At 33.2% G+C, this 25,100-nt stretch overlaps 1 protein-coding gene across 1 annotated transcript; it reads left to right on the top strand.

The window, feature by feature from the left end:
- The first annotated feature begins 12,879 nt into the window (after positions 1 to 12,879).
- Positions 12,880 to 15,181, top strand: LOC107435683 (ankyrin repeat-containing protein ITN1-like). Its single transcript, XM_016047313.4, has 2 exons — positions 12,880 to 13,669; positions 13,940 to 15,181. The coding sequence occupies exons 1-2, from the start codon at positions 13,064 to 13,066 to the stop codon at positions 14,891 to 14,893; spliced, it is 1,560 nt and encodes a 519-aa protein (XP_015902799.2). The 5' UTR covers positions 12,880 to 13,063; the 3' UTR covers positions 14,894 to 15,181.
- Positions 15,182 to 25,100: the final 9,919 nt, after the last annotated feature.

The following is a 25,100-nucleotide window of genomic DNA, read 5'->3' as shown; positions in this document are numbered from 1 at the left end:
TCTTCAAACCCCGATCTCTTCGTCGTTCGGCCTCCGTTTGCCTCACCACTGGTCCCGTTGGAAACTCCTCTCCCCTCAATCTACAAAACCCCCAAAAATCTCAGCCAACGGACACCGCATGCGCTGCCGCCGATGACGGTTGCCGGTGACCGCGGCGGCTCGCCGGAAGTCACTGTTCCGGCGAGGCCGGTCCCTGTCCACTGATTCCGACCTCCTGAATCCAAATCTGGCATCCTTTTCCTCCAATTTGCAATGGTTTGGGAGAATTGAGGAGTCAAATCCCGAAAGCTTTCCGGCGAGATTCCGGCCACCTCGGGTCCGATCTCGAGGAAGTAATACCGAATCTGTGACCCCCATCATTCAAGCTTCGATTCGGTATATCACTCGTAATTTTTAGTTGTCGTTTGTGTTCGCTCCCCGGGTATCCATTTGGGAGTTACCCGATTAAAATATTAATATATTTGGTTGGTGTACTGTGAATGTTTTAGGTGCGCGTGCGAGTAGTGGAGTTGATCCTGCGGAGGATCTTAGCTGATATACGCGCTTAAGGTGAGTGACCCACCTTTAAAAATTTTTTGGGGCAATTAATTATGTTTAATTGGTGTTTAATTGATATTTGAATTATGCTCATGCGGTGCAATTTAATTATGATTTTATTGTGATTTAATTTTAATTATTATGCATGAGCAAGGTATTTTCAGTAATAAATCGTATGTGGTTTTAAATATTATTTTTGGGCATAATTGGTTTAAATATTTTATGAAAAATATTTGTTTAAATTGGTGGTTTAATTTTATAATTATGCCCACAGTATTTTATTTGTTGAACCTTGTATTACGAGAAAAATTATTGTTTTATTGGTTATCGATGTTTTCGTACTGGATTGTTAATGAAAATATGTGGGATGGTAAATGTGAAAATTCGTATATTTCTCACGGTAATTTTGAAAAAACGGTACGGTTATAATTAATTTAATAATTATTTTAGACGCATTCATACAGTATTGGTGTTCTGGTGTATGTATATGTGGTTTAGCACGCAAGTAGTATGTCTCCCGTGAGTTGCCATTGGACCGTGGGCAGGCAAGTTTGATATTGGCCACAGCCGCCCCCCTCCTTCGCCGGAATGACGATTTCAGCAGCGGTACTGTCGGGATGCCGAAGTGCCGTTTGCAAGTTTCTCTCTTTAATCTCCCCGCCAGTCGGTGCTCAGGACGCTGGGTATCGGAGGGCATCACCGGTATATGGTGTGGTGCGTCAAGTGTAAGTTTTCAAATAAAATTTCAAACCCCAAAGGTGTTCAAAAATTATTTATCATAATTTATTACATTTTATTTATATTTGGGGTATTTAATTATTTATTTATTGTTTATTAAGTTGTTTAATCCCTTGGTTTTCGGGAAATACGAATATCGGGTTTGTGAAAATGTTTTAAAAAGGGAACATTTCCAATGGAGTGGTTAGTGAGAGTTTTGAGAGAAATTATTATTTTTAACTGTTATTATTTATTTACCTATTTAATTGTTGGTATTAATTAAATTTCCTTATTTGTTATATTATTATTATTAATATTAAAAGTGTTCAGTAGCTAGGGTCGCTCACTGAGATGATTAGCATCTCACGTTTTTAAATTCCGTTCCCTTAGGTGCAAGGGGTGGTAGACGTTCTTCCGGGGCGAACCAATTCTCCGCCACTATCGTGTTTCGAGAAGTACTTTTGTACTCGTTCATTTCAGTTGTATTATTTCTTTCATCTTTGTTGTATTTTCTATTGAATAGCACTTCATGAAGCTCTGTATACTATTCTGGACACTTATGTTTTATTTATGCACTAGGTTGCTGTTATTGTTGTGAAGTGCTGTAAATTTGTGGAATCAATTTGTAGTTTTGTGGGAGGAATAAGGGGATGAATATAGAAGTGTGTTTTCAGTACAGGTAATTTTTGGTAAGTCCTACCCTTAGCGGAGGTGCTGCCGGATTTTCCTTTGGAAGGTTCGATGGTATTTCCCTGGGATCAGGGCTTGTCTAGGGTTCCGGAGAGGAATTCTGGACGGGTCCTAACACTATCACTGTAAGCTCACATTTCTAATTTAATTTTTATTTATTGAAAAGACCTTGTTTTTGGTTTTTGTGCTGCCCCAAGACCCCCCTTCTTCTTCTTCTTCTTCGTCTTCAACTGTGGCTTCTCCATCTCCAGAGAAGTGAAAAAAACCTTAAAGCCACCTCCCATTATTTCAGAACCATGGAGGTTTTAGCTGCAATTTGACTTCAACAACTGCAAACAATGTAGCTGACTGTTTAGCTAAATATTTTGTTGTGATTCCTTATCTTTGGCTTGAGGTGTACCCTACTGGGTCGCTCCAAAATTGTTTGGAGAATGATGTTACAACTTCTTCTTCTCCATCTCCTCCTCCATCTCCTTCTAAATTGTTAATTATTTAAATGACGTTTTCTAAACATCCTAGGGGTTCTAGCGAATTAGTTCTCTCATGAATTATAAAATTTAAAGTTCTTTTTTTATTTTTTATTTTTTTTTTTGTCATAAGAAACTTGATTTTATGATTAATGGGTAATTTCTCATAGAATGATAATTCTCTAAATATAAGGAAGAAATTATAATCCCTCGTGGTATTTTAAAATTTCACAAAATAAAAAAAAATAAAAAAATTCAATTATTTATTTTGTCATTTTTAAGCTTTGGGGAGGTGGCTTTAAGCTTTGTTCACTTCTCTGGAAATGGAGAAGCCACAGTTGAAGACGAAGAAGAAGAAGTTGAAGATGATGAAGAAGAAGAAGGGTCTCTGGGGTAGCAGAAAAACCCAAAACAAGGTTCAAAATACATACCTTTTCAATAAATAAAAAATTAAATTAGAAAGGTGAGGTAGTGATCTGGTAAATTGTTTACACATGTCATAATATCACTTGGAGTGGTACCAGCTGACCTTTTCAACAAATGCATTGCCTATTCCATATTTTTATTTTTAACCTTTAATTAGTTTTGTTGATTGTTCATCTACAAATTTTTTTAAAAAAAAAGTATATTTGAAAAATTAAAAAATTGATAAAAACAATTTTCAAATTGAAAAAAAAATAAAAATTGGTTGGGTGAAACGGCAACGCAGTTGTTGAAAAATACGTCGCCTTTTCGTCTATTTAGCGACTCTTTCTTAAAAGACTGCGTCGCCTAAAACTATATTAGCTAGTTCTTGTTATATTAGTACATACAAGTCATTTGGCCTGGTGGTGTGGTGATTTCTTGAGAGTATAGGAGGTCCTGGGTTCAATTTTTGTCATGGTCTTATTTTGATTTTATTTTTTTTATGGGTTTCTAAATGTTATGGGTTTCTAAATGTTTAAACAAAAAAATAAAATAACAAAAACGCAACGCATTTGTTAAAGAATGCGTCACCTGTTCATCTATTTGGTGATGCATTCTTTAAATAATGCGTCGCCTAACACTATATTAGATATTTTTTATTGTATTATTACATCTAAATCATTTGGTTTGGTGGTGTGGTGCTTTCTTGAGTGTGTAGGAGCTCCTGGGTACAATTCTTATCATGGCCCTATTTTGATTTTTTTTTTATGGGTTTCTAAATGTTTAAAAAAAAATAAAAGAAAAGACGACTCATTTGTTGAAGAATGCGTCGCCTGTTCATCTATTTGGCGACGCATTCATTAAATAATGCATTGCCTAACACTATATTAGATTTTTTTTTTTGTTATATTATTACATCCAAGTCATTTGGTCTGGTGGTGTAGTGCTTTCTTGAGTGTGTAAGAGGTCCTGGGTTCAATTCTTATCATGACAATAATGCATCGCCTAACACTATATTAGATAGTTTTTGTTGTATTATTACATCCAAATCATTTGGCTTGGTGGTGTGATGATTTCTTGAGTGTGTAGGAGGTCCTAGGTTCAATTCTTGTCATGGCTCTTGAAAAAAAAAATGGCTCTTGAAAAAAAAAAAAGAAATGGCCACCCATTTGTGGAAAGAATGCGTTGTTCATCTATTAAAAAAAAAAAAACATGTTAACTATATAAAAAAGAACTAAAAAAAAAATACTTAAAAAGAGAACAGGCGACACACAATTTAAATAGTGCATCGCCTGTCAACTATATAAAAAATTTTGCTGGCAATAGAGAACAGGCGACACACAATTTAAATAGTGCGTCGCCTGTCAACTATATAAAAAAAAAAAAAAAAAAGTGAAAATGCAGAGTTCCTCAACTCAAAAGATGGTTTTGCTGGCAATACCTTCTTGCATTTAGCTACAATGTTGAAGCAAATTGAGGTTACTTTTGCCTGCCTTTATATATATATATATATATATAATTTGCCACTCAGTCCAAATATTTGACCCTTATTTCTCTTCTCTTGGTGTGCAAGTAATGATCACATCTATATATTTTTTTTTTTCCTTGTTAAATTGAGATCTCCTTTTTTCCTAAATTCTAAATAAATTTTGCCGTAAACAATTGTAGATAGCAAACATCAATCATATATCAAGTTTTGAAGGTGACAAACAAAATTGAGTATCACAATTACATATAATGTTGACTTGTGTTCTGTGTATGTGATTTGTGTTACAGTGATTGTATTTTGTTAAAGCACCACATTTCCTAAATGCTTAAACTTAAGCTTGAAGGAGATGGGTCCAAAATAATTTATATACTATAAAATTTATTATATATGAAGTTCTCATGAACCATACGACTCTTATAAAAGTTTACTTTTAAAAAGGCAAAACATTTGTAACAGCAATAACGGAAATAGGTACAATAATGCAGACTATAAGATACTTGCTTTCAGTACCAAGAGTAAAGGCAGCTGCGAATTCTCTGAATCAGAATGATTTTACAGCCTTAGATGCTGTAGTGCACCATATAAGAGACTTCAAAAGCGTTGAAATTTGACATATTTTTTCAGATGCTGGTGTCAATAGAACAGCAGAACAAAATGATCTCCCACCTCCACCACCAGCTGTGGTCAACATTCACAATCACGTCGAAACTATGCAACAACTAGTGAAGTTCAAGTGGTGGTACAAATGGACAAATTTCCTTCTTCTAGAAGTGAAGAATTTAAGGATGTATTTCGAGGATCCTCGTAAGAAACGAAGAAAGGGAAGTGACCGTCTCTTGCAAGAAAGGCACAACACACTGATGGTAGTCGCTACTCTAACAGCAACAGTGGCTTTCGGAGTTGCAATTAGCCCACCAGGTGGTCTTTGCAAGAAAATGTTCGTGATCCCTCCAAAGGTAAAAGTGGCAATGAAACTTCCCCGTGTGAATTTGGAACCGCAGTTTTTACCTATGAATGGAAAGACGGTTACCTAGATTTTATGACATACAATTCAATTAGTTTTGTTGCTTCTCTGAGTGTAATCCTTCTGCTGATTAGTGGATTGCCTCTCAGAAACAAGCTTTGTATGTGGATCTTGACATTTGCCATCTGCACCAATCTTACATTCATGGTGCTTAACTTTATTTGCGCTTTTAGTATGGTGACTCCGGATCATCTTACTCCTAAGCTTTTTGGGGTGGAAGATGTATCAGTAGTCGTTTGGCTTGGCTTGCTTTGTGGTTTTGTGGGAATTTGTGCAAATAGCTCCCTTTTTTGGCTCGTAAAGAGGTATAGAATATTGATTCAGATGTGCTCAGGAAAATCAGCAAGTTCCGCGTACTGGAGTCCTAAAAAGAACACCAACTTTACGGAAAGTGATTCTTCACCAAGCTCCCTTGTTTGAAAAATTATGCTGTTCTTTTTGCAAACCTGATGAAGTGACTGAATAAAAATAACACAATATTGGTATTTAGAAATTGCCAAGTGCTGTGTTAGATGTTTGGAATGTGTTCATAACATTTTTTCTATTTTGAATTCATAGGGTGTAGTACTTTTTCCATCTTTTGAAGGGGGAAGATTACATATATAATTTTTAAACAATAAGTATGGAAGTCATTTATGTTTTTTTCTTTCCTTAATGAGAATGCCTCTGTTTAGTTGTTTTTGTTTTTATTTATTTATTTATTTATATTTTTGTTGGGGGGGGAAGAAACGGATACGAAGACCTCTAAGGCTTTGATGAGATTATACAGATCTCTCTTAAACAGTAACTACATTAATTTTTCCTTAACATTTTTTTCCAAAAACATTTCTTTTAAAAAATTATAAGAGTATTTAGAAAATTTCCTTAACAAACAAGAACTGTTGAGGCATGGTGTGGCATGCTGAGGTATGATGCATATGTTGAAGTATGGCCTTGTCATGCAAAACGTGGTCTCTCCAGGTAGGAATACAAAGCCACCTATGTTTGATTTTACCTATAAATAGGAGAGGATGTTGAGTGGGGCACAGTCCAATTTAGGTAAACCCAAGTGTAGTAGAGTTTTGGCAAGGGAATTCAAGAAAAGAGAACGAGACAAAGAAAGAGAGAAAAGAGAGAGGAGAAAAAAAAAAAAGGAAAATAAAGTGGTCTTTCTCTTTTGTTCAACGGCCATATACTATTGGATTTTATTATTACATTCTCTTCTGAGGACTTTTTTTTTTTTTTTTTCCCCTTTGCTAGTGTGGCTATTGCCTCCAGGCACCCCAATCCCCACATACTCGAACCTTGCACAGCAAAGGTTGTGGATCTCTGCCACTTGAGCTCCAGAACATATTCTTTAGGAAAAAGCCACTATTTGAGTAATGTGTAAGAGACTATAAATCATTTAGAAAGATTTTTATTTTCACCTCATTATTTCAAATAAATGAGTTGTACTAAAGTTCGTTTGGGAAGTGCCAAAATTGTGAAGATAATTGATTTTCGAGATTTAGTTTTCTATAATTTAGTTTTTTGAAAATTAATTTTTCTTTTAATATGATAAATAATAGAAAAGTTAGCACTTGTAAGTAATCAAAATTTTATATTGTAATAAATTAAAAATAAATATGTATTTTAAAAAAATTTAAAACTATTTGATCTTAATTCTCAAAATGACACTTTTATAGATGGGAATAACTTTTCCATATATTTTCTTACGTTGATAAGAATTTAATTCTCTGGATCTATATTTTTCCATCTCACAATAAATATCCAAACAAAATAAAATCATTACTTTTTCAAAAAAAATATATTTCCACTAATTTTACTGTTATCCAAACATGCTTATCGGCAGATCTACCTAAAACCCAAGGGGGCAAGTGCCCCCTCAATTTATTGATTTTTAAAACACTTTTTCTAATTTTCTTTCCCCAGTTGGTTGATTATCACTTAAATTTAGGCATGTGCCCCCCTCTTAATTTATGGTTTCACATCTACTATGCACATATTTCCTTGTTTGAATTAGTTTTTCCTTTTTTGCTTAATGAATTTATCTAATCCAACCATAAATACTCTATTAATTATTGCAAAAATACTTTTTAAAATTACATGTAAGCCTACAAATTTCTTTCTTTGAGAAAAAAAAAATCTAAAATATCTTTCACCATTTTTTTTTATGAATATCTTTAACCATTGAAATTAGTTTTGTATACAACAAAACAGAAAAAAAAAAAAATCAATTTCATATAGTTTTGCAGTTTATTTCATACAAAATATTTATCTTTTTAAATATTATTTCTATAATAACTATTTCATTATTTTATATTATTGCACCATAATAGTTGAATAGAAAATATATTTTACTAATCATGTACTTGCTCATGAATAAGTAATTTTTGGTTTCATTATCAATAATTATAATTTAATTTCGTCAAAAAATTTGTTTTAAATTGTGCCTTCTCTGACCAAATTTTCTGGATCAACCATTGATTGAGATTCTGTTGTTTTCTCCTTTTATTTTAAAGGTTTCTACGTAATTTTTTGTGCTATTTTTGTTCACTTTTATTTATTTCCATTATTCTTTCAGTTGCTATCTTATCCATTTAATTGCACAATGAGGGAACATATATATATATATATATATATATATATATTATTCCTCTATGCTGTTTTAATTTATTATTATTGTTATTTGTGATATTTTTCCCAATAAACTCAGTCTGTTTACTTTGATTATTATAATTACTATTATTATTATTATTATTACTGTTTATTTTGGTGGATCGGAAGCAAAAACTGGTAACCAAAAACACAGACAATGTTAACCTTGAGAAGCTTATGTTGTGATTTCATAGTGCTTGCCGTCCATAAAAAGTAAAATACTTCAATACCATAAAGGAGAGCCTACAATATCTAATTAAATATAGAATGAGATGGAAAACGAGTACAAATGCTGTTTTTTTTTTTTTTTTTTTTTGAAAACAATTATATAAAAATATGATCATCTGGCAACTTTCGTCTTACCAACAGTCTCCTTTCTTATGTATTCATTACTAACACTTTTGAAGTAAAAACATTTTTCATCAACATTACCAATGTCTTTCAGCCTCCGTCCTGCCTGCTTCAACTTTTTCCTTCACAGATATAAACACTGCTTTTATCAATTAATATTTCTATGAATGGAAACGTAAAATATATATATATATATATATATACATTTTGAAAGAGTATTCTTGGCTGTTCTTGGATTACTTTACAGATTATCATTTTGTGGAGAGTAGTCAGTATACATATTCACTTCCATTCAAGTTTTGCGTGTATGCAATATCGATCTTTTTGCTCACTTTGTGGACATAAACAGAGAAAAGAATGGAACTCCTAGTGAGGATAATGCATCAGTACTAAAGCTTTATGGGGCATCAATAGAAGGATGTGTATCTTCTTTGAACTGATTGTTTCAATAGGATCCATTAATCCTCAGCAAAATTTGGCTAACCACCTTCGGTGAAACTCCTTTGCACATAGCAGCTTTACTTGGACAACTTAATTTCACTAGACAACGTCTTTCTTACAAGCCAAAAGCGGCCTAGTTTTGCAGCTCGGTTGGACAAGCACAAATGTTCACCCCTCCACTCGACTTGTGCTAAGGGCCACATTGAGATAGTTCAAGCTTTGTTAGAAGAAAATGATGAAATGTGCTCAGTGTCTGATGAAGATGGGAGAATCCCTCTCCATTATGCAACCATGAGAGGGCATGTTTAGGTTATCAAGCAACTTATCAATGCACGAGATGAGTCCATTTTTTTGTGGTGCTTGCCAAAGGAGAAATGATTTTACACTTGGCTGTTCAATATAATCATTTTGAGGCTTTGAAATTGTTGGTCGAATCAGTAGGATGTGAGAATAACAAGTTCCTGAACTTGAAAGTATTTGACTGTGGCAATACCATTTTGCATTTAATTATGATGCAAAAGCAAATTGAGGTAAGTAATTCCTTATAACAGATAGGTTTAAACATTTTCTTGCACTAGAAGTGATAAAGTAAATTATGCATACATATATAGAGCTAGAGTGTTCTTATCTCTCAGAAATCCGTAAACTTTCATAGTTCAAAAGATGGACAAAAACGCATTTCTTTACAACATATTATACAGGTTTTCTTTGCATTTCTTTACAACATATTATACATGTATTCTTTCTGTGTAAAAAGGTTATTACGATTGCATGCACACTGTAAAATACTTGCCCAGTACCTGGAGTTAAAGCAGGGGCAGAGACCTTGAAACAGAGTGGTTTAACAGCCTTTGACATGTTGATGCTATAGCACATCCCAAAGGACATCAAAAGCACCAAAATCCAAACCATTTTTATGGATACTGATGTGAAACAAAAGAGCCAATACTATAATCCAAATCTGCCACTAGCAATACCACCAACTGAGATTGTTCATGATCATTACTAACCAACAAAAACAGAGATAAATGGGTGGGGAAGATGGATTGTGCTTCTGAATAACAAAGGAGATAGTTGGCTGGAAGAATCACAAGGTTCAATGATGGTGGTGGCTACTGTGATCACTAAAATGACATCCCAAACTGCAATCAGTCCACCACGTGCTGCTTCAGTTGCACAGAGAACAAAATATTATGTCTTGCTGGAAAGGCAGTGTTATCCTGTAGCATAGCCAATCAGTGTCTCTTCTTCATGATCTTAAACACCATATCTTTTATTGCATGTCTCAGCATCATCCTTCTCCTAATCAGCAGATTCCCTTTGAAGAACAAGTTTCGTATGTGGGTTTTGAGGCTTGGATGTGTCTCACTTCGACGTTCATGGCAGTTACTTTCCTGACAGATTTGGGGTTGTTGACACCCTTAAACATTATATATATATGTATATGACATTAAAGGTGATAGAGATATGGCTTGCTTTGCTTGGTATCATCTTTTATCTTCTACATTGTTCGCTTTGTGGTAGGGATTTGTGAAGAAGTGGTTCCATGGCCGTCCCAGGTTCTTGAAATATACGGTGCCAATGGATTCCAGGATTAAAAGCAATCGCTCCTCCTCCGGAGGACCACCCTCACTTACAGGGCCAATATATATGAAGAAAATGAGTGGCATCTTAGGTGTCTAAAGTTTGACAAAGAAACGTTAAATGCTAGCTATTTCAACCATGGTTACTTATTGAAGATGTATACATCGATTAAGCTCTTTCTGTTATAGCATTTTTGATTCATCGGGATTGGATTTATTGGAATAATTAATTTCCAACCGAAAATATATTATACCCTATACCAAATTCAAAGAAGATCAAGAGTCATGTAATTGGATGACCAAAGTAGTTCATAGAGTTCCATTAAAAAATAAAAATAAAATAAAAAAATAAAAAAAAGAAGAAAGGAAAAAGTTCCTGGAGTATTTCAGGTAATTATTAATATTGAAATTGTTAATTATTTAGCTGAAAGATTTAACTATTGGCAGTTTTAATTCTGTATATGGATATATGTGTATATATATATATATATATAGTTCATGCAGACAATGCATGTGGACCTGTATCATGTGGACCTGTATCATATCCGATATATTTTTTTAAAAACATCAATTTTAATAAAAATCTATATACATGGATCGCATTATAAAATTATCTTATATATATATATACACATATATTTATATATGCTTAGCTTCTAATTTAGTTCCTTATGTTAATTAATTAGTTCACATTGTTCAGCCTTGTGAAACACAGTAACAAAAATTGTGAGGATGCCCAAGGCATCTATAATATTTCTTCCCCTTTTATCATTTATTTTTTATTATTATTACTTTTTATTATTATTATTACTTATTTTTTGGCTCTTGGTGGGAATTTGATATCAATTCATAAGAAATAACAACAATCATTATACTTGAAAAAAAAAATCACCATTATTTATTTATCTCTGAAAACATTTTATCTCCTGGACCTTGTAGAAAATTGAAAATTCTAATTTGTTTTAATTCTACAAGTAGAAATAGTATGCTTTGAAATGCAGCATTTTGATGGAAAGAAGGAAAACAGTCTAAATTTCGGATAAAAACAAATGAGATACAACTAAACTAATTAAATTAAAATTCTTACTTTGATTTAGCTTGTATAAATCAATATTGATTTGACACCAATAATGGCAGCTTGTATGAATCCATATTGATTTGACACCAATAATGCCAGTCGTTTCAATCTAATTATCTGTTATTGGACACAATTGTCAGTCCCCTGTTGAAAATTATAGAAATTAAATTAACACATTAATTTATTATTATCTTATATATCTATTTGTTTATTATTATCTGATCTTATCCGATAAAAAAGTTATACTATCTCAAATTCTTTTCCATAACATGTTCCTTTTCTAATTGTCAATACCTTTTCTCAAATTCTGTTGACCATCTGCCTTGTCCGATTGTTGATTTGTTTCTCCCAGATTTGATTGAAAACACGGCAGAAGAAGGTGCCAGACAGCTTCTTTGCCTTTAATTTCTAGACCAATTCTTCATTATGTCGTTCCATACATCCGCTTGTAATTTTTTTTTTTTTTTTTTGGGTGAAAAAACATCAGCTTTTGAATTTTTAATTTGAGTCCGTGAGTCTAACTTTCTAATGAACGAGCAGACCAGCTGGCTTGTGCGACGACTGGAGTGGTAGACCTAAAGTACTCAAGTATTGAATAGTCCAGCCTGTAGTTTAAGGCCATTTGGAAAAATTTCAGATGTTAGAACGCATTTTGAATGAAATTGCTGATGGAGATTTTGTCTCAGTTTATGTTCAGTCATTGTAGAATCTCACTTATTGCAGCTATCTTTTTCACTAATTTTTTTTAATTTTTATTTATTTACTAATGCATTAAAATAATATACATGGTATCATCTCAGTGATGGAGACAAATGAAAGACGAGAAAAAAAACCAAACTCAAAATCTGGATTCCAAAACCACAGTCCATCTTCTTCTTCTTTCAAACCCCTATTAAAAATAATAGAAATTAAATTAATATATTAATTTATTATCATCGTATCTTTATAATATATTTGTTTATTATCATCTTATCTTCTCTCATAAAAATTATTTATTATATATATATATATGTATCTCAAATTCTTTTTAAGATGAAACGGTAGCTTCAACAGTAAAGCTCACTGGGCCTAGGGCCTAGGAATAGAAAAAAAGCAAAAAAAAAAAAAAAAAAGGAAAAAAAAATATTTTTCCATAACATGTACATTTTCCAGTGGCCATCTGCCTTGTGCGATTTTTTCTCATAGATTAGATTGAAAACGACAAAGGAAGGTGCCAGGCAGCTTCGTGCTTTTATGTGGTTCTGCACATCTGCTTTTAAATTTTTAATTTGAGACGCAAAGATGATGACGGTGGATTATGATGTCAGCTATGACGTTCCTGCGGCAACGAGGACAACGCGTGCAAAACGTGCTTTTACAGAATAAGAAACTTTATCTACATATACTAACATCATCAGCAATAATGCATCCAGTTTATTTAATAATTAAGCATATGTGTATTCTCTACCCAAATTAATACTTTATATATCTTTATCTGGAATGTAAAATTGGGCATATGAAGCTAGCATTCGAATTAAGGTTGGTAGAATAAAGTAATCTATAGTAGATAGATATTAATACTATAATAGAAAACGGTTTGTCTGTGTTACACCATCCAACCATCTCTACTTTTTGGTTGGCTTAGCACCGCCAAGACAAAAAGCAATGGAAGTAAGACGTGACGAAGAAGCTAGAATGATGAGACTCTACAAAGCGTCAAGCGAAGGATGTGTAGCCACATTGAATTCATTGATGGAGGAAGACCCTTTAACTCTAAGCAAGATATCAGTTAACCGTTTCGGCGAAACTCCTCTTCACATATCAGATTCGCTTGGCCACTTAAATTTCACCAAACGACTTGTTTCTCGCAAGCCAAAACTTGCCGAGGAGTTGGATTTGCTCAAACGTTCACCTCTTCACTTGGCTTCAGCAGAAGGCCACAATGAGATAGTGGAGACATTAGTAAAAGCGAGCAAAGGTATGTGCTTAGCTGTAGATGAAGATGGGAAAATCCCTCTTCATTATGCAGCCATGAGAGGACGCGTTGAAGTGATGGAAATACTTGTTAGCGCGGAACCAACGTCAATTCAAAAGAAGCTTAGTGAAGGAGAAACGGTTCTTCACCTGTGTGTTCAATATAACCAATTGGAGGCTCTAAAAGTGCTGGTTCGAACTGTTGATGATGATCATAATAGCGAGTTCCTCAACTCAAAAGATCAGAAATGTGGCAACACCATTTTGCACTTGGCTGTGATGCTAAAGCAACTTGAGGTGCGTACATATATATCCAAATTTATTTTTTTATTTTTTTTTAACTTATAACCTTCTAGGTGTGTGTAAACTTCCAGATCTGGGAGTGACCGACATATCAACTAAAACATCTTTAATTGACATACATATATATACACACTGACTTAAGATATATATAATCTCCATTAGATTATGATTTTTTCCGGTTCCGCACCATTTCTCGATTTGATTATTGATCATTTTGAAAGAGAGGCAGTACTGCTCATAAATAAAATTAATGACTGGATGCAGACTATAAAATTCTTGCTATCGATACCAGGAGTGAAAGCGGAAGCAGCTGAAATGGAGAATCAGAGCGGTTTAACAGCAATTGACATGGTAGGGCACCTTCCAAAAGACTTGAAAAGCTTCCAAGTCCAGAATATTCTTCTTAAGGATATCAAGCATGTTCATGTGGGCGGTGGTCTTCTCCACAGACGACAAAAGCAACAACAACAACAACAACAAGTTGTAGTAGTAGAAGCAGCAGCAATAACTGGTCATCAGGCTGAGAGAATATCATCACCACCACCAGAAATCTCATCATCGACAAAAGCAAAAGCCAAAACACGCATCAGAAGGGGATGGAACAAATTGAAACAGTTCATGAAATACGAGGGCGATACTTCATTGAAAGATAGAAACAGCGGACTGATGGTGGGGGCTACTGTGATCGCAACAATGGCATTCCAAATTGTTGTTAACCCTCCCGGTGGTGTCTGGCAAGAAGATAAAGAAAAAGGCAGCGCTGGTTGCGCCGCAGAAGTTAAATGTCATGCCGGAAACGCCGTATTTGGCTATTCTTATGGATATCTTTCACTTGTAAATTATAATGCCGGGGCTTTCCTTACATCCCTGAGCATAATACTATTGCTGATCAGCGGAATACCTCTGCAGTATAAGTTTTGTATGTGGCTTTTGACAGTAGCTATGTGTCTCACTCTTACTTTTGTCACGCTCACCTTCGAAGAAGCAGTAAAGTTGATAACACCCGTTGCTAAGCTATACATGGTAAATACTATGTTGGATTTTACTACTAGTGCTTGGATTTTGTTGCTCGGGATGGTTGTGTTGATCCGCACACTTCGGTTTCTCTTTTTTATAATGACCAAGTTGTACAAGTTGGTATTTACCAAAAAGTTGTACAAGTTGGTTCGCAAGCTTTTCGTCGCCAAATATTTACGCTCTGGTACCCTACAAGTCTAAATTGATGACACTGCCATCTGTACACGTAACGCACAATTGGATGTACGGTATCACGAGGCAGTCTCTGTGCATTCCTAGCTATATCTATATGTTAATCACCTCTTTAATCACGTGTCTGTAGCTATAGCGTGAACTAAGCATTGCGTCATAATATATTGTGTTGTTATGTAGTTCATAAGCCTAGCATCTTTAATTATTATCCCTGTGTAATTAAGCTATTATATTGTACAATTTTGTACCTATAATTAAAAAGTCATCCACTTTTCCTGTGGTTGTGCATTTAACTTTGATGATTTCTCACCTTTTGGTAGACCTGACAATTCGTGTTCGTATCAACTCGTTTAATAATCAGGTCAAAAATATCTAATCCGAACACGATCCATTTATTAATTCTGTTGGGTATCCAAAATACTAATCCGACCTGTTTATAAACTGGTCAACACGACATGATCCGTTTAACACGATTACTTTAATGCGTCGTGTTGATCTATTAATCCGTTAACCTGAAATTGATCTGTTAACTTGAAAACTAATCTATTAACCCAAAAACTAACCTATTTATTGAAATAACTTGTTTAAAATGCCAAAAATTGTAATTCACAATACATAAGTCTTAATATGTGCTAAAAAAAAAAAAATTCAATACACCAACATAAAATTTTAATGTCCTAATAATAGTAATACACCAATACAAAATAAAATAAATGGTATCACAACCATATAAATAGTCTCAAATTGTTACCATAATACATTTAAAACCAAAGGAAAAAGGACATAACTATCATTATGCTTCAAATTTATTTGTTGATGTCCAAATTCCAAACCAAATACGTCAATTTTTGATACTTAACAATCCGGCCTGGAGTCATAATATCAAAGTAAATAAAAAAAATCAATTAAATATCAAACAAGAAATAAAATATTAAAATATAATAAAATAAATTAAATAAATTTTAAGATTGATATTACCTTATGCTTGAGTATTGGCATAATTAGAGCATTGACTTGAAGATTCTTCTTTATTGATATCACAGCTCAAAACATCTTCAGTAAGATCATCAAGTTGTGCTTGAAATTTTTCTTGCATTCCATAAATTAGTGAAACAAAAAAATTATTTATATATGCAAATGAAATAAAGAAAACATTAATAAAAATAATTACATTTTTTCCCAAATAACCAATCTCTTGTACAAACTATTGCTTCAATAGTGCTAGGCTTTAATGAACTATGAAATTAATCTAATACTCGTCCACTAATGCTAAAAGCGTATTCAGAAGCAACGGTGGATATAGGGATACTCAATAGATCACGAGCCATTGAAGTAACTTTGGGATAACAAAACTAATTTGCTTCCCAATAATCAAGCACATTCAATTCAATTTCAATAGCCATCTTTGGCTCCTCTAAATAAAGCTTCAATTGTGATTTTTTTTGTATTGGCACCTAACTCTTCAAGTTTACAAATATTAAATTCCTACATTGTTAGAAAATAAAAATTTCAATAAGATTATTTTTCAAAAAATTATAGATAATCACTAATTAACAAAAATACAAAAATTAAAATAAATAAAAAATTTAATAGTCATTTACCTTCAAAATGGAACTAACTGTCTTTCTAAAAGAAATGACATCTTCTCTAACACCACAAGATGTGGTACTCTTTTCTTTCTCCAAAGAATGTGTAGAAGATGTTAAAGGTCTTTTTTGAACATACTCCTTAAATATTGAAAATAATTTGCTCTTCACATGTATAAACTCACTAGAACCACTTGCTCCATAAATTTTTCTATAACACCAATCTACAAAATTGAAGCTTATATCAAGAATCCATAACCACTGCAATTGCTAATATCAAACTAAATTTTGACCAATACTTCTCAAAGTTTTTAAGCATTTGATTAGCCATGGTTCTCAAGTAATCATCCTCACTTTCAATATTTTCCTTCAATGTAACATAACAAAAGAAAACCGAGGAAAATTACAAATTTGAGGGAGGATATTTAGTGTCCGAAAATATACAAGTGATATCATAAAACAAACCCAAGAATCTGCTTATCTTTTCAATCTTCTCCACTCATGACTAGAAGGACAACTCTTATAATTTGAATCACTTAGTTCCAAATGACAAAAGGCACGTCGATAGTACAATGCACTTTCAAGTATTAAATATGTAGAGTTCCATCTAGTAGGCACATCTTGCCTCAAACCTCTCTTAGAGTCCATTGACAACTATTTAACACATTTTAAAAACTTTTGTTTTCTTACTTGTGACCCTCTTACATATTTAATACTTTCGCGAATCTTATGAACAACATTATCAATATCTTTCAACCCATCTTGTACCACCAAATTAATTATATGAGCATAACATCTAAGATGAAAAAAATCACCATTACAAACTATAACCCCTTTAATTGCAATTGAGTAACTAATATATCAACAGAGAAATCATTGGCAGAAGCATTATCCAAAGTTAAAGAAAATAACTTTGTCTTAATTCCCTATTCACACAACAAAAAGTATAGTTTTTCTACCAATGCTATACCGGTATGTGGAGGTGGCATATAACAGAAATTTAACACTTTTTTTTGCAAGACTCATTCTTTGTCAATGAAATGGCAAGTAAGACATATATATCCATTAGTAGTTGCAGAAGTCCATAAATCAAAAGCCAAAAAAAATTCTACCAGGAGTTGCATCCAACATGCATTTTATCCTACATTTTTCCTTCAAATGCATTTTAAGAACATCCAACTTAGCAGTATTTCTAGAAACAAGTTGTATATCAGGATGCAAATATTGAAATATGGTTCTAATTCCCTCATACTCAACAAATTGGAAAGGCAAATCATGCATGATTATGGCCGAAGTTACCAATTCTTGAAAATGTTCAAAGTTAAATTTAAATGCATTTAATGAGATAGTCCCTCTATCTTGATATATCAATAATTGGCCTATATCACGAATGTTTCTTCTCACACAATTTTTTAAATGACACATCAAATTTTCCATTCCATATTTACTATCACAAAGATAAATTATACCACAACCTTTATGTTTACATTTTTGCTTACCATCAACATCCAATGGAAGCACATCAAAGTAAGACCAAACCTTTGAAGTGAGTTTTCTCTTACGTTTCACTTTATGCTCAAACCTTTGAAGTGAGTTTTCTCTTACTTTTCACTTTATGCTCACTTGTGACTCCCTCCATAGGACTTGCATCATCTTCTAAATTAATAGATATTTCAAAGCTACTTGATTCAAGATTTACTTGAAGTCCATCCATGTTTATCTACATGTTTTCAAAAAAACAAATTATATATTAAAACAAAATATTGTAACAACCTTATAATAAACATGTATATAATTTTTTATTTTCAAATCTCAAAGAAAAATATATACACACATATGCACATATATAATTTTTTTTATTTCCCAAGCTATAAGAGGTATAAGATGGCCAAATATCTATGCAATCAGCTTCAACCAAAGTAATACAATCAAGATATTCATAAATTTTGAATAATACAATCCAGATATTCATAAAACAAAGAAAAAATTCAAAGGAAATAAAAAAATTCAAGAAAGCCACAAACTTCCAACAACTTCATAAACAAGTTCCGATTAGTTTTTAAGGCATACTTGTCTACCAACTGCTTGAAAGGTGAATGGCCCTATACAATCTACATAAAGCATGGTTCATAAAAAAGTCCCATCACTCACCAAAAAATAATCAAATAAAAAAATACATACTTAATAAACTTTTTGACAAAATAATAGACTCCAATTATTATCCAGGAAAGGAATGAGAATTTTGCAAACATCTATCATATAACATATAGAGGTGTAACATTAACACCCAATAGTTCGCTTAAATTGCATGCTCTTTTAGATTCTCAAAAACCGCCTCCTATTGATATAAAATAAGTATCAATATACTATTGGCTTTATAATCCCACAGAAAATTTACTAGTTGGGCCGAAAACATCAACTACTTGTATCAAGAAAAGGAAATTCAAACATTTTTTTTCTTTTTTTATGTAACTCGAAATTGCTTTATGATATGCAAATTTGAAAGTTTAGCATTTGCTTCAACTTAATATAAAAATTACTCATTGTTCATCAAGAATATGTACAGAACTCTCAAAGACCCTGCATTGCTGAACCCAAAGATAAAAATAAAATTAAATTAATTAATTAAAAATCATTATGACCAAGCAAGTGAAATAGTTAAAATGGAAATTAGTAATTTAAGCCGTAAAAATGTCAATATTACTGCAGATTTCAACTCTCCTGCTTCATAATTCAACCAAACAAAGTAGAGATTTGAGTAGCTTTCTCGGGTTCTGGTGAATAATTTAGGGTGTTCTTCAAAATTTACTAAGCCAGGGGATAGCATTATACCAAGCCAATTAAAATTAAAATATACACTCCTAAAATTTCAACTCCATTTCTTCAAATAAACATAGGGCTTCATATAAACATCCTTTGTCTACTTAAAAATCTAATAAAAATAAAAAATGATTCACTAAAGGACTCATCATGTCTGTTGAAAGTAGCTTCTTCTCCTTTGTTCTTTCAAAATTTAGATTTTAGGACACCAAATCAATGAGAAGAAATAATAAAAGACCAAAGTAAGAAAAAAGAGAAAGAGAGATAGAGAGAGAGAGAGACTAAGATTGAGGCAAAGAGAAGAAGCAAGGGGTAGAGGAAGGAAGCTTTGATGGCCGATGGCGATGGGGCTTACTGGTGGCTGCGTTGTGAAGTGCTAGAGAATAAGATGAAAAGTGGGGCTTGAGTTTTAGATCCGAAATTTTTTTTTTTATGTTTTTGTTTTTGTTCTTATTTTATTAAAGATTTATTTTTTGTTTTTAAAAAATTAGTAATAGAAAATTGTTTTTATACATTTTTAAGTTATAATATTTTTTTAGTTATTAAATATTATATTAGTGATAAAATTATAATTTAAAATTAAATTTAAATGGGTTGTAATAGGTGTATAATCGTGTCGGGTTGAAATTGACATGTTTAATAAATAGGTGATAACGGGTCAATCCGAAAATGATACTATTAATAATCGTATTAAATAGGTTGAACCAAACCCATTTATAATAAACTCAAATCCATTTATTCCGTGTCATTTTTGAGTCATATCGCCGTGTCATGACCCAAATTGCTAGGTCTACCTTTTTGTCCCACTCTTTCTAATCTCTCCACATCAATATCTTAAAGCGTGGTTTGTTGATCGATTGAATTATATATAATTATATATTGCATTCCATGATCACCGAGTTGGCCAACATAAGAATAAGGGTTCCATTGCACAACAGCTTTGCTTGGACACCTCAATTTCACTAGACAATTTCTTTCTTACAATGCACAAGGTCCTAGATTTGCATAAGAGTTGGGCATCCATAATCGCCAACCCCTCAACTTGGCTTCTGTTCAGGGCCACATTGAGATAATTCAAGTTTTATTAGAAGAAAATGATGAAATGTGCTTAGTGTCTGATGAAGGAAGAATCCCTCACCATTATGCAAACCTGATAAAGCATGTCGAGGTTATCAAACAACTTATCAATGCATGGGATGAGACCATTTTTAGTGCTGCTTGTTGAAGGAGAAATGGTTTTACACTTGGCTGTTAATATAATCATTTGGAGGCCTTGAAATTAAGTTAGATATGAGAACGATGAGTTATTCAACTTAAAAGCATTTAACTGTGGCAATATTATTTTGCATTTAGCTGCGATGCTTATGAGAAGAACACAATAAACCTGAAAGAGCATAATTCATTGAACTAAAGAAAGATATTAATACATCATGAGTTTAATAACTAGATATACATACATATACACACTAAGACTTATATGCTAGTAATACACAAGAGATATACAACAAGAGATAATAACAAATAAAATTAAATTATCATGTTTGAAAATTATTGAAATTAAATTAATACATTAATTTATTCTCATCTTATATATCTTGACTAATATATTTGTTTATTATTATCTTATCTTCAGTAGTAAAGAAAAATTATTATATCTCAAATTCTTTTTCCATAACTTGGACATGTTCTAGGGACCATCTGCCTTGTGCGATTGCTGATTTGTTTCTCTCAGATTTTTATTGAAAACGACAAGGGAAGGTGCTAGACGGCTTCTTGCGTTCAATTTCTAGACCAATTCTTCCTTATGCCGTTCCGCACATCTGCTATTAATTTTCAAATTTTTTTTTTATTTTTCTGGGTGAAAAAACATCAACTTTTAGGGGGATGTATTTGTAACACCCCGTCTTGAAGTACATACGAATTTTTGCACGTTGACTGAGGTTGACCGTTGACCAAGTGGGTTAAAATTTTGACTTTTTGCTCCGGATAGAATTTCGCCTTGGCTGAGGCACCGTTGCAAAGTACACATAAACCTGAGTTCATAAACTAGTAGCACATCAAAAACGAAGCTACCATTTGAAAGTTACGAGCAAGACAAGTTAAAGTTCAAATTGTCTAAGGGGTGCCGAAGTTGACTTTTTGTTCGTGCAAAGTTGAGCTTTGACTCATGCATGGTTGTGAAGTACTCATCGATACGAGGTCATAGACTAGTGGCACGCCTGATTTGGACATGTGGTTTGAAAGTTATGGACATGCAAAGTTTTTCGAATACCGTAATATTTTAATATATTTTGACTTGAATGAACAGTGTGTGCCACATGTCGTATTTTCAGTCAATCCCGTAAGTGAACAGTGTCACCCATGGGTAGCTTTTATTTTGGCCAAAACACATGTGGGCCGGGGGGAAGAGAGAAAGAGGGGAGGAGAGAGAGAGAGGAGAGACCACCACCACCGGCCACCACTGTTGACCGCCGTCTAGTTAGTTCCCACCTACACGCGCCACCTCACCTTGATGCCCACGAGAAAATCGGCCAGCCAGCCAAAAATCACGGCAAACCAACCACCGATACGCCCGGATATGAGGTTTTTCCTGCGACGGCACCGATTGCTTCAAACCCAGATTTCTCTCCATTTCGACCTCCATTTGCCTCACTGTTGGTCCCATCCATTCACCCATTTTTCGATCTACCTGTCCTCCAAAAATCACAGCCAATCGCCACCGGACACGCCGTCGGCGGTGATGGTTTCCAATGACCACGGCGGCTCGTTGGAAAACTTGATTCCGGCGAGTTTCTAGTCTATGAACTCGTGACAACGTGTACTTTTTAATGGTATCTTGATCAATGTGAAATTCCATCAGGAGTAAAAAGTCAATATTTGACCCCTTCTCGATCAACGACGGTCAAACCCGGTCAACCTTGGTTATTTGAAGAATATGTTTTATGTGTTGAATATTTTAGTAAATTTATATTTGGAATTTTGATGCCAAAATTGAATAAATTATAATTATTTGTGCATCAAGAAATATTTTGATTTCAAGAATTTTATGGATATGGGATTTTGTTAATAATTGTTAAATTTTATTGTTGGAATATTGTGTAACTAGAAATGCTTTCATGTGAATTTTAATATATGTTTAATATTTGAAGAAATTTCCATTAAATTTTACAATGCCGATTTATGATTGTTTTAATATATGTGTTGTTGCCAAAAATGTATTTGGGATTTTAAAGGAATTATGGTTTATGGTTTTTAATTAATTATTGTTGAGTTTGATGTTGATTTTATAATGCATAACAAATGCGTTTACGTTATTTTAAGAATATATGAATTTCATGTAGTTTTAATATTATTTTTGTCATGATTTGATTTTAAAGATTTCAAGAAAAATATTGGTCTAAGTTATAGTGCTTTCAATATATATATATTTATGCACTTAAAATATTATCTGGTGGATTTTATGATATGGAAAAAATTATATATTATCGATGGATTTATGCTGGCGATATTAAAGAAAAATGTGGGAATGTGAATTTGAAAAGTGATATAATTCCCACGGTGAGTTTTGGAAAAGTTATTATTTTTAAAATAATATGGTTATTTGTTTTAAACGCACTCCTACAGTACTGGTGTTCTGTACTGTATATGTGAATGAGCGCGCAAGTTATAATGTCTCCCCCGAGTTGCAACGGACCAAGGACAGGTAAGTTTTATATGGTGCACATAAGTCATCCCCCTCCATGGCTAGGATGACGGTTTAAATAGCGGCACTATCGAGATACCAAAGCGACCGTATGCAAGTTTCTCTCTTTAACCTCCCGCCGGACAATGCTCGGGACGCTGGGTATCGTAGGGTATCACGGGTATATAGTGTAGTGCGTCAAGTATTATTTTTCATATATAAATATCAAATTCTAAAGTTCTAAAGTCATATTTGAATTAAATGTATTTAACTTGTTTTATCACCTATTTCCAATTAGTATTTTCTAAAATGTATTTATTCATATTTTATGTCACTTATTTTAAATCAATGTTTTTAAAATGCATCTTGCCATATTTTTATTATATAGATTGGTTGAATATTTCAAAATGAATTTTATAATATTTTTTACCACTTATTTTACATGATTGTTTATAATTATTTAAATTATATTTTTGACACTGTTTATTTTGATTTATTAAATCAAATTTTACCAATTATATATTGAATTTCACTTTCATGTTATATTTTTTTAATGCAAGTATTTTAAATTATTTTATTGTATTTTATTCGTATTTGGATTATTTAATTATTTATTAAATTAATTATTCTTTGATTTTTGGGGCATAAAAGATTGGGTTTTGCAAAAATGTTTTAAAAAGAGAAACCTTTCCAACGTAGTGAATGGTGAGGGTTTTGAGGGAAAATATTATTTTCAATTCATTATTATATATTTATTTATTTATTCTTAATTAATCAAGTGTACTATGATTATTATTACTATTATAATTGTATAGTAGATAGGGTCACTCACTGAGATGATTAGCATCTCGTATTTTTAAATCCGTTCCCCTAGAATTGGCAGACGTTCTTCCAGAGCAAGCTTGACCTTTGTTGCTATCGTGTTTCGAGGAGTTCTCTTTCTTTCCATTTATTTCTATTGTAATATTTCTTTACATCCTTTGTTGTATAACTTTCATACTTAATTGTACCCTATGATGCTCTATATACTGTATTAGATATATTTTATTAAATACTATGTTAGTTCCCTATTTAATTTATGGAAGTGTTGATTATTATGGAAATAAACTATAGTAAGGTGGGAGGAATAAAGTGATGTAGATAGAAGTGTGTTTTCAGTGCAGGGAATTTGTGGTGATTCCAACCCTTAGAGGAGGTTCTACCGGATTTTTTCATTGGAGGGTCTGGTAGGGTTTCCCTAGGATCAGGGCTTGTCTAGAGTTCCAGTGAGGGATTTTGGACAGGTCCTGACAACAAGTTTGGATTTTGTGAAATGATTCTTAAACGGAAAACTTTTCAAACAAGTGGAACGAGAGATCTTGAGAGAAAGATTTTTCAGATATAAATTATTTTTCTATTATACTATGCCACTCACTAAGATTTTTTTATCTGACGTTTTATTTATTTTAATTTGTTCCCCTAGGCCCAGGCAGCTAGTAGAAGTCTAACTCGTGCACAGCTTATCGCTTGTTTCCTTCCACGACAACAGCCTTATTTATCCTTTCCTTATCTATTGTTATCTTCTGGACGTATTTATTACTTATTTGTACTCCTAGACTTTGTTGACACTCTTAGAATGCTCTGATTTTAAATATGGGACTCAGTAGAGATCATGGTATTTATTTATGTAGTTATGGCCTGTAGTACAGTAGGCTGGTTGTGGACTTTACACTGTTGTGGATTTATTTTTATATATATTAAGGTATTATTGTTATCGCTTATGTTCGTTGTCCACGTTTTAAGGTGAGGTTTCATTGGATACTCTCTAAGAATTGTCCAATGGGACTTCACTAGGCAGGACCAACCTGGAGGTCTTGGGAGTGTAACAGCCCAGACCACCCGCATAAGATATTGTCCTTTTTGGGCCTGGGGAATCCTCTTACAACCCAGCCCTCAAGGTTTTAAAAGGCCTCTCAAGGGAAAGGTATCCACACCCACTTATATGGAATGTTTCATTCTCCTTTCCAACCGATGTGGGACTTCACAATCCTCCCCCCTTGGGGTCCAGCGTCCTCGTTGGCACACCGATCCAGGTATTAGCTCCAATACCATCTGTAACAGCCCAGACCACCCGCATGAGATATTGTCC

The sequence above is a fragment of the Ziziphus jujuba genome, chromosome 1, assembly GCF_031755915.1.
Source record: "Ziziphus jujuba cultivar Dongzao chromosome 1, ASM3175591v1".
NCBI lineage: Eukaryota > Viridiplantae > Streptophyta > Magnoliopsida > Rosales > Rhamnaceae > Ziziphus > Ziziphus jujuba.
Note: the sequence above shows the minus strand (reverse complement) of the source record. Positions and strands in the feature narration are given on the sequence as shown.